A 10,662-nucleotide genomic window follows, 5' to 3' on the forward strand; every position below is an offset into this window, starting at 1 on the left:
AGGGGCAGAGAGAGAGGGAGACACAGAATCCGAAGCAGCTCCAGGCTCTGAGCTGTCAGCACAGAGCCCGACGCGGGGCTCAAACCCACGCACTGTGAGATCATGACCTGAGCCGAAGTCGGCCACTTAAGTGACTGAGCCACCCAGACGCCCCAAGTTTTTATTTATTTTTAAGAGAGCAAGAGCAGGAGAGGGGCAGAGAGAGAGAGAGAGAGAGAGAGAGAGAGAATCTAAAGCAGGCTCCAGGATCTGAGCTGTCAGCACAAAGCCCAACTCGGGGCTCAAACCCACAGACCGAGAAGAAATCATGACCTGAGCCAGTTGGATGCTCAACCAACTGAGCCACCCAACTGCCCCCCGCCCGCCCCGACAGATTTTTAAAAATGTTTATTCTTTTGAGAGAGATCGAGTGGGGGAGGGGCGGGGAGAGAGGGAGAGAGAGAATCCCAAGCAGGCTCCGTGCCATCAGCTTGGAGCCCAGCAAGGGGCTTGAACCCACGGACCTGAATCGAAATCAGGAGTTCGACGCTGAACCAGCTGAGCCCCCCAGGTGCCCCTGGAGACAGTTTTCATGGTGACAGCTGGGTGTGGGGACGGCGACCCGCCTCCACTAGCCAAGGATGCTGCTGCCTATACTTCAATACACAGAGTGGCCTGCCACCACGGGGAATTCTCTAGTCCCCAGTGACCTTAGTGTCAAAGCTGAGGAGCTCTGGGCTGGGGCTTGGTCCCTCCAGGGCTGTTTTCAGGCTTAGTGTCCCAGGGACCATGGAGAAGGTGGACAGATTCACAGGCCCTGATGTGGGCCGGGGACGCGGGTGTTGGGACAATCCTGACCCCTGGGCTTCTCAAGAGGCCTGGGCAGGCGTGGGAGGGGTGAGCCTCACTCTCAGTCCCCGAGGGCTCAGGGGGAGGTGGGGCCCAGGCCCTCTCAGCCGTGCCGCCCCTGACCTTGGCCCCCCCTCCATCCCCGGTCCTCTGTAGATGTGGACGAGTGCGCAGCTGGGCAGCAGGACTGTGGCGAGCGGGGCATGCTGTGTAAGAACCTCATCGGCTCCTTCGCCTGCATCTGCCCCCCAGGCCTGCGGCCTCAGCCTGGCTCTGGGGACGGCTGCGTAGGTATGGGGGTGCTTTGAGGGTGCAGGATCAGAGCAAGAGAATGTGGAGGGAGGGGAGCGTCCGGGCCTGGCTTGCGGGGCTCTGGCCTCCCCACCGGCCTGCCTCGTCCCTCCCACCCCAGATGAGGACGAATGCCACGCACAGCCCCGCCTGTGCGCCAACGGCCGCTGCGTCAACACTGCAGGCAGCTTCCAGTGTGACTGTGACCAGGGCTTCCGGCCCAGCCCCACCGGCACCGAGTGCCATGGTGAGTGTGGCTGCCGCATGGCGGACGCAGCTCCCGGAGCCCAACCCCCCTGGCTGCGCTGTCTCAGCCGCACATCAGCCTGGAGACACAGGCCGGCCCCCGGGAGTCCCCACCGGCCTCCTCTCCCAGGCTGCAGCCTGCCTCGTCCGCTCCCCAGATGTCAGCCACCTGCTCTGTCCCCGCCGTCTGTGTGTCCAGCGCACTACCACCTCACCCCTCCTCCCTAGTGCTCCCTGGCCTCCCTGCTGCCCTTGACCATCATGCTCTCTGCGGCCAGGAAGCCGGCCTGGCTCTGCAGCCACAGGGCATCTCTCTGCCCCCTGGGTCTTCAGCTTCTGCCTGGGCCCCGGCCCGGGCCCGGGAGGGCATCTAACAGTGCTAGGTGACAGTGGCCCGCGCACAGCTGTGTCAGAGATCTCTGGGAACCCTTGCCAGACGCTCGGTGCCGCAGGACCCCACGGGCAAGGGGGCCTGGACGGCATGTTCCTCCCACCCACCACCCCCACCCCTTCTCCGCAGATGCCCGGCGGGGCCCCTGCTTCTCCGAGGTGCTGCAGGCCATGTGCCAGGCTCCCTCGAGCAGCGGTGAGGCAGTCACCAGGGCGCAGTGCTGCTGCGGGGGCGGCCGGGGCTGGGGGCCCCGCTGTGAGCTCTGTCCCCTGCCTGGCACCTCTGCCCACAGGACCCTGTGCCCCCACGGCCCAGGCTACACTGCTGAAGGCCAAGGTGGGTGGGGAGTATGTTCATGGCCGTGTCTGTGTCCCCGAGGGGGCTGGAGTGTGCGAGCCAGGGAGAGTCAGCGCTCATCCACTGCTGTATGTGTGCGTGAACTTGGGTGAATGGGTGAGCAGGTGTGTGAGCCAATGCATGTGTGTTCTCTGTTCTCCGAGGGCGCCTCAGGGAGTGTGTGCAATAGGGTGTGAGCAGGTGTGCGTTCCTTGGTGTGTGTGCGGTGCTTGCGGGCTGCAGGAGGAGCATGTGCCAGAAGGTAGGCAAGAGGGACAAAGCTCATCCGTGTGCTTGGATTCTAGCAGGTTCCATGAGGGTGGGTAGGTGTATGAGCGTCTCTGTGCACAAGTGTGTCTTGTCCAGCATGTCACCAAGGGTGAGACGGGTCATCCCAACTGAGCAGCGGCCACCCCAAGGTCTGAGGAGGAAGGGCCTCTGCAAGGGTGTGTCTGGAGGGTTGGGGACTGAGTTGCTGCAGAGTGTGTGTCCCTGTGATTCTGCAGGGACGTCAGTGTGTGACTGGCGTGCCACGCACGTGTGTGTGCCTCTGTCTGTGCTTCCAAGTTTGTGTGTGCGTGCCCCGAGGACCGGTTGCTGGGGAGGCTGCCGGGAGGGCGTGTCCACCGCCCCCCCCCCCCCCCCCCCGCCAGGTGCTCCCAGTGCGTATCTGGAGGAGCTGCCTTACCGTGTCATGTAGGACTCACAGCCTCGGGGCAGGGGGCCAGGGTCAGGCAGGGGAAGTAGAGGCTGGCCTTGCCCTGGGGAGAGGGTTGCTGGATGGAAGGGTGGAGGTGTGCCCCAGGGACCTGAGGCAGCCAGTGCAGCTGATCCCTGCTTGTCCCCAGATGTGGACGAGTGCCACATGCTCGCGGGCCTCTGCCCTCACGGCGAGTGCATCAACAGCCTTGGCTCCTTCCGCTGTCGCTGCCAGGCCGGGTACGCGCCAGACGCTGCTGCCACAGCCTGCCTGGGTGAGCCTCCTCGCCCCTCATCTGCACAGCACCTGGCTGAACCCAGAAGCAGAGCATCCCCTGTCCTGCCCCCAACCTCACTGGGGCAACTTCCCTCCTGTTATTTTGTGCATCTGAAGATTTTCAGTTTTGTTGTTTTGTTGTGTTCATCTACGTCAAGGATCGGCAAACTCCAGCTCAAGGGCCTATTCCAGCCCTCCGCTTGTTTTTGTTAATAAAGTTTTATTGGCAGCCACAGCTATTTGTTTCCTTGCCCTTTGCGGCTGCTTTCCTGCCACAGAGGCAGAGCTGAGTAGTTGGAACTGAAACCATGTGACCCACAAAGGCAAACATGTTTATTCTCTGACTTTTCACGGAAAAAAATGCCAATTCCTTGTATAAGCCCATAGGTTCTGATTGGTTCAGGCTTGGGAAGGAGGTCTTAGCAGGGCCTGAGTGGAGACCCCTGCCTCTGAGCCCCCGGGAACATCTGTCTGACACCCCCCCCATGCTGTCGACCCTTTAGATGTAGATGAGTGTGGCCAGACCCTCACGCCATGTACTTTCCTCTGCAAAAACACTGAAGGCAGCTTCCTCTGTGCCTGCCCCCGGGGCTACTTGCTGGAGACGGATGGCAGGACCTGCAAAGGTGATGTCCCCCCCCAGGCCCCGCGGGGCTCTGTCCCCGCCCCCCCCAGGGATGCCCCGGGCCCATCTCCTGCCGCTCACCCCCTCCCCACTGCGTGGTGTCGGACAGCATCTCTGGGGTCTTTCCCTGGGAAGCCCCCAGTCCCGGGGAGGCCCTGCCCTGAGCCCGCGGGGGCCGTCTGTGCCGCAGACCTGGATGAGTGCTCCACCAGGAACCACAACTGCCAGTTCTTCTGCGTCAACACCGTGGGCTCCTTCACCTGCCACTGTCCCCCCGGCTTCACCCAGCACCACCAGGCCTGCCTCGGTGAGTCCCCTCACCCCTCCCGGCCCCTGGTGTGTGACACTGGGGGGGAGGGGAGGACAGCCCCTTTCAGTCCAGGATGCAGGTTGACGTCCTATGATGGTCAGGTGCCTGTGGGGACAGAGTGCGCTGGTTACCCCAGGGAAAGGGGTTTTGTTCGTCTTTGACTCCCAAGCTGAGCACTGTCCCACGCCCTTTGTGTGACTGGATTCGTCTCCCAAAACCGCAGTGAGGGAGGGATTACCGTGTCTGAGCTATGGCTGGGGAGACGGGGCCACAGGGGGTAAGCCAGTCATCCCGGGCCACACAGCTTTGAGGTGACGCCGACGAGATGCAAAGGAAGTCTTGTACGTGCTTCATCTCAAATGTTCAAGGCGGGGGCCATTACGGATCTCATTTCACAGAAGAGGAAACTGAGGCATGGGGAGGGCCAGTGGCTTGCCTGGAGGCTGGGTGGGCCCAGCGTCATGGTGCCGGACACGAATCCCCCCCCCTAACCGCTAGGCTGGCCTGCCTGTTCCCTGTCCCCTGCAGACACCAACGAGTGCTTGGCCCAGCCTGGCCTGTGTGGCACCCACGGGCACTGCCTCAATGCCCTGGGCAGCTTCCGCTGTGAGTGCCATCGAGGCTTCACCCTGGACGGCTCCGGTCGTGGCTGCGAAGGTAGAGCTGGGCTTTGGGTGGGGTCCGGGCCTGGGCTGGGGTCCAGAGGGCCACCCGGCGAGCCCTGCAGCTGCATCTCTGTCTCGCAGACGTGGATGAGTGTGTCGGGCCCCATCGCTGCCAGCACAGCTGTCAGAACGAGCTGGGGGGCTACCGCTGTGGCTGCCCCCAGGGCTTCACCCCGCACTCCCAGTGGAGCCAGTGTGTGGGTGAGTGTCAAGGGGCCCCCATCAGAATCTGTTGGGAGCAGACAACTGGGAACCACCCCCACCCAGGATGTTGCAATAAAGCACAATGACCTAAAGGGCTTCTGGGCCGGCCTGAGAGGTAGTGAGGTCCCCACTGCTGGGGGTGCTGGGGCAATGGGGGGGGGGGGTGCTGCAGAGCCAGCAGGGCCAAGTTCAAGTCCATTTCTTAGGGAGTGGTGGCCTGGAGGGCTCCGCTGAGAAGGATTCTGAGTCAGCCCCCGTGACCACTAGGAAAGAGTTCTGCGATTGATTAGTGATGCCTGCCATGGGTGTGGCAGCAGGAAATGGGAGCAAGCACTGTATCGCTGCCCTTGCTGTTACAGAGGCCCTCAGTTTGGGGGACTAGCCTTCTGTGCCCCACCCTCCTCCACCACATGCTTCTCGGTGCTCCAGGCCCTCCTAATAACAGCCTCGTCCTTACCACCTCTGTTTGCTCCCCGACAGTCTGGCTTTCACTCTCTGCCCGTGGCCCGCTCTCTCCAGACGCCTCCACCTCCCCTGCTCTGGGCACCACTGCCTGCCCCTCCTGGCCGCTCTCCTCCCTCAGCCTCTCTGCCTTCCCTCTCGTCCCTCCTCCTCCCCTGATGGTGGGTCCACAGCTAAGTTCTCCATCTTTCCCTGGCCCCTGCTGCGTGCGGCTCTCCTTATCAGCCTGCCTCACCCTCTGCGCTCATTCCTCCCGCAGCAGGATGTCCGGGGCCTGTCTTGCGTTGGGCCCTGTGGATACAGAAGTGGGCCAACCAGCAGACTCTTATCTAGCGGTGGGGACAGGGTTAGTTAGGCCCATGGTTCTCAGCTGGGAACCTTTTGTCCCCTCGGGGGCATTTTGCTCATCACACCTGGGAGGGGGGTGGGAGCTCCTGGCATCTAGTGGGTGGAGGCCTGGGATGCTGCTTAATATCGTGTGGCACCCAGGACTGCCCCCACCATAGAGAAGGACTCGGTCCCAGACGTCAGTAGTGCCAAGGAAGAAACCTCCTTCGAGATCATTCCACCATTTAGGATTTCTGGGAAGTTTCAAGAAATGCTTGGAAGGAGAATTACAGGGCTGGGGAGGGAAACATGAGGAATGTAGGGGGCAGGGCAGATGGGGAGCATGATGGAAGTTGACTTTGACCCCGGGTCTGAAGGAGGAGCCGGAGTTAGCGAGTGGAGATCAGGAGGGCTGTGGGCAGGCACTCTGGGGGTGCAGGCCGCCCCCTGCCCCCCACTTTCTCTCTCCCCGTCTCCCCACTCAGACAAAAACGAGTGTGCGCTGTCACCTGCGGCCTGCGGCAGTGCCCCCTGCCACAACACCCTGGGTGGCTTCCGCTGCGTCTGCCCCTCTGGCTTTGACTTTGACCAGGCCACAGGGGGCTGCCAGGACATAGACGAGTGCGCGGCCCGGGGTGGACCCTGTAGCCACAGCTGCACCAACACCGCCGGAGGCTTCCTGTGCGGCTGCCCCCGAGGCTACTTCCGGGCCGGGCAAGGGTGAGGGGCTTGACTAGGGCGGGCGCAGATTCCCAAACCATGTGAGAGCATGCATGAACACACACACACAGGTGGGTCCGTGTTCACATGCATTTACACACGCGTGCACGGAGCCCTGAGCGCAGAGCCCCGCTGCACACATATGGGTGCGCACCCAAGCTCACACCCCATTCTGGTGTAACTGCCTTCGTGGTGCTCCCCCGGTACATTCGCACATTTGCCCATGTGGTAGATGCACACTTCTCTGTAATACGCTTGAGCACACGGCTCACACGTACACCAGCACGCCTGTGGGCCCTTCTGCATTCGCGCATCTCAGTGTGCACGTGTGTGAGCGTACACATCGACGTCCTGGGGTGGTGCAGGTTCACACCTAGGCCCGGGTAAGCCACATCCCCTGTGTGCGCACACGCAAAGGGATGGCCACACACTTACACACCAGCAGCTGTCCCCATGGGCAGTGAGGCTCAGAATGGGGAGTGGGGGCAGGAGGGGGTGGCTGGGGAGAGCCCACCAGCCCGACCCTCAAGGCCCACTGCCACCTTGTCCTGGCCCAGGCACTGCGTGTCTGGCCTGGGCTTCAGCGCTGGACCCCAGGAGCTCACAGAAGAGGAGGGGCTGCTTTCATCTGAAGCCTGCTATGAATGCAAGATCAATGGCCTTCCGCCTCGTGACCGGCCACGGCGCAGTGCCTATAGGGGCCACCAGGTCAGGAGAATGAAGGGATAGGAGAGTTGGGTCGGAGGGGCTCTCAGTATTAGGTTAACTAAATATGAGTGTATTACTTTGCCTATTTTTCCCCTTTTGGTTTTTTCCCTTTTCCTGGAAAAACAGTGGTTCTATAGGTCATCCCACTGTTACCATCATTTTCTGTAAGCTTCACAAGGGTAGGGCCGTGTGTCTGTAAAAGTGAGTGGAGTGGTGGTCGTGGCTCCTGGGATGGGCACCAGTGGATCCAGGCAGAGGGCTGGGCACGCCATGGCTTTCCCTGCAATACTCACGGGCCACCAGCAGGTGTCAGCAAGCACACACATCTGTGCAACACTCCGGGAAAGGGCAGAAGTGTCCAGAACCCAGGGGCAGGGAAACAGGAAGAGCTTTCGCTTTTAAAGCAACAACAAAGACACCCCTCGACATGCAAATTAGGTGAAACAAACAGCGCTGCGCTGCCCAGAGCCAAGGAGAAGAAAACACAGATGGCCTCCTGTGGGACCAGCTACGTCACTGGGCCCGGGTTAGCCTGCCATTGAGGCCGCTGGCTTATTCAGGGCCCTGTCCGGCTGCCAAGACCAGGAGCACGCTCACAGCAGTTCACACAGAGAGGGGTTTGTCCTCTGCACACAGGGTGCTCTCAAAGAGCCCAGATGCAGGAAGTGCTGCAACCCGCCCCTGCCCCCACCCCCACCCCGGGCACCGGAAAGCGGCTTCTCTCTGGTGCGGCCAGGTCTTGTGTTTCACTCACTGTGTCCTCTTCAGCGTTGTGTGGAAGAGTGGCCGCCTGTCTGTCCGGCCTTGCTTTCCCCTGGGGAAGCGGCCTCTGCCATCACGCCTCTGCCTCTGGTCCAGGCTGGTGGTGGACCTTGTGGTGGATGGCTGGAGGAGGTCACAGGCGGAGAGTGCTCCAGGCTGTCCTCCGCTTTATTTTTGATTTTTGTTTTTTTAATTTTTTATGTCTTTATTTTATCCTAAGAGATAGAGACAGAGAGCGAGCAGGGGAATGGCAGGGAGAGAGGGAGACACAGAGTCCGAAGCAGACTCCAGGCTCTGAGCTGTCAGCACAGAATCTGACGCGGGGCTCGAACCCATGAACTATTGCCTCTTGGCTGTGACCCCGTGGTCCCCTCCCCCCACTGCATTCCGATGCTCCTGGCCTCTGACTGTCCTCTGCCTGGTCTTTCTCCGCAGGTGAGCCTGGCCACCCTTGACTCAGAGGCCCCGCTGACCCTGGGCCTGAACCTCTCATGCCTGGGCCAGGCCGAGCACATCCTGGAGCTGCAGCCAGCGCTGGAGAGCCTGGCCGGCCGGGTCCGTTATGTCATCGCCCGTGGCAATGAGCAGGGCTTCTTCCGCATGCATCACCGGCGCGGTCTCAGCTCCCTGCAGCTGGGGCGGCGGAGGCCGGGGCCTGGGACCTACAGGCTGCAGGTGGTGAGCGTGGCAGGCCCCTGGGGCACCTGGCCAGAGGGGCTGCCGGGACCAGGGGGCCGGGCCTTGCGGCTGAAGGTGCACCTGCAGCTGCTGTAGTTGCAAGGAGTCCGCCCCTCAGGCCCCTCCCACGGCCCCCTCTCCCCACTCACTGCATGGGCGCTGCCCAATCCTTGCCTCGTTCGGCAGGATTTGGGGGAAACTGATGTCACCCAGCTCACTACACAGCACAGGGAGCCCCTGGTGGCCCTGGCGAAGCCCTGGACTCCGTGTCCCTGGCACCCCCTGTTCCTCCTCCCCTCCAGAGGCCCCCTCTCCTCCCCGCCTCCAGAGCGTGGGAGGGGTGGACCCCACCAGCAATGGAATCCCCCACCAGGTGGGGCCGCAGAACTCAGGAAGAGCAAAGCGCTATGCTATGACCTCAGGCGAACCCGGCCTCTGCCCAGGGGGACCCCAACACTCAGTCTTCCCAGAGACCGCTGAAAGCGGCCATGCACCCTCTGTCCGCAGCAACCAGGGTCCCGGAGGGGCCTGCGATTCGCTGAATCCAGTCGGTCTCAGGCTTCCTCTTCTGCACTGCACCATGGCCCCCGGGCGCCTGGGGGACGTGGAAACGGAGAGCTGGGGGCGCACCTGGGGCTTGACCCTCAAGCCAAAAAGCCTGTGGGGCCCCAGCCAGAGTTGGTGACACACAGCCAGGCTCAGGTCCCCGGTGCGGGGCGGGAGGTCAGGGTCCCAGAATGCTTTGATAGTAGAAGCAGAAACAACAATAAAGTTATTTTGGGTAAGGCGGCCTCTTTGGCATGTTCTAGAAGCAAGGAGATGCTGCCCTCCGCAGGGCCAGGCCGGGCTCCCAGGTCAGGCCCCAGAGGCCAGGAGCTTTGGAAGGTTGGGCTTCAGCCCTGGGCTGTGAGTAGACAGCGCGCAGCCGGGAAGCAGACGAAGGTGAAGGCCGCCTTCCAGCTGGGGGTGGGGACGCGGTCCCCAGGCTGCAGGCAGGTTCTGGGAACCTCAGACCTGCGAGTGGTACAAAGCCAGGCTGGCGGTGACAGTCACCGCAAGCCCCGTGGATTCGCTGGGGCCGATGACAGCGGCTCACGCTCCCTGACCACGTACCGAGCACCTGGCTCCGTTCTAAGTACCGTGACTCACCTGCTTGGTTGTCCTTGCAGCTCTGTGGAATCGAAGCTGTTATGCTTGTCCCCATTTTACAGATTGGAAAACGGGCTTCAGGATGGTGGGCCGCTTGGCCAAGGTGACTCCAGGTTAAAGGTAGCAGAGCCAGGTTCAAAGTCAAGGCAGCTGTGCCAGCATTCCTGCTGTCCCTGCCCCGCTCACATCCTGCCTGGTCCGAGGGTGGGCCGCACCTATACCTAATCTGATGGCCTCGCTGGGTGCCCGGGGACTGTCAGTGTGTGTGTGAGGGGTGTACAGACAGCAGTGCGTTTGTGTGTTTATTGTAGTCTCTACACCCGACGCGGGGCTGGAACTCACAACTCCTGAGATCAAGAGTCGCACGCTCTACTGACTGAGCCAGCCAGGCAGCTGGCAGGAATGCATTGGTCCCACTAGCTTGTATGAGGCAGGCAATGATGTCACCCATTTTATTGCGGGAGGGACCGAGGCTTAGAGTTTGTAGAATCGGCCCAAGTCGCCTGCACAGCTTGGGGCCTGGGTGTGACCCCTAGCCCCAAACCGCCTAGTGTCCTCTAGAGATGAAGCACTTGGTTGTCATCTGGAATGTTCTCTCTGGTGGTGGGAACTGAGGCTGCCTGAGGACAGGACAGCTGGAAGGCTCCAGTCTAGTGCCTGCCTCCGGGGCTCTATTCTTGGCCCGTTTCAGATCCACTTGACTTATCTGAGCTTTTCTTCTTTTTTTTTTTTTTTTTGTTTATTTATTTTTGAGAGAGAGAGAGACAGAGACAGAGCATGATCAGGGGAGGGGCAGAGAGAGAGGGAAACAGAATTGAAAGCAGGCTCCAGGCTGCGAGCTGTTGGCACAGAGCCTGACACGGGGCTCGAGCCCACGAATCATGAGATCATGACCTGAGCCGAAGTTAGATGCCCAACCAACTGAGCCACCCAGGCACGCCAATCTGAGCTTTTCTGGACCCCTGTCCGAGCTCGAAGAGGGCT

At 61.4% G+C, this 10,662-nt stretch overlaps 1 protein-coding gene across 1 annotated transcript in view; it reads left to right on the plus strand.

Moving 5' to 3' along the window:
- The window catches only part of FBN3 (fibrillin 3), a 48,534-nt gene extending 39,407 nt beyond the window's left edge, over positions 1–9,127 (plus strand). Inside the window, 11 exon segments of the mRNA XM_029916504.1 lie at positions 985–1,119; positions 1,241–1,366; positions 1,886–2,092; positions 2,941–3,066; positions 3,572–3,694; positions 3,884–4,000; positions 4,532–4,660; positions 4,750–4,869; positions 6,147–6,381; positions 6,939–7,089; positions 8,287–9,127. Of these exon segments, the coding sequence (XP_029772364.1) occupies positions 985–1,119; positions 1,241–1,366; positions 1,886–2,092; positions 2,941–3,066; positions 3,572–3,694; positions 3,884–4,000; positions 4,532–4,660; positions 4,750–4,869; positions 6,147–6,381; positions 6,939–7,089; positions 8,287–8,625 (1,808 nt within the window). The 3' untranslated portion in view covers positions 8,626–9,127.
- Positions 9,128–10,662: the final 1,535 nt, after the last annotated feature.

The sequence above is a fragment of the Suricata suricatta genome, chromosome 12 (genome assembly GCF_006229205.1).
Source record: "Suricata suricatta isolate VVHF042 chromosome 12, meerkat_22Aug2017_6uvM2_HiC, whole genome shotgun sequence".
Lineage (NCBI taxonomy): Eukaryota > Metazoa > Chordata > Mammalia > Carnivora > Herpestidae > Suricata > Suricata suricatta.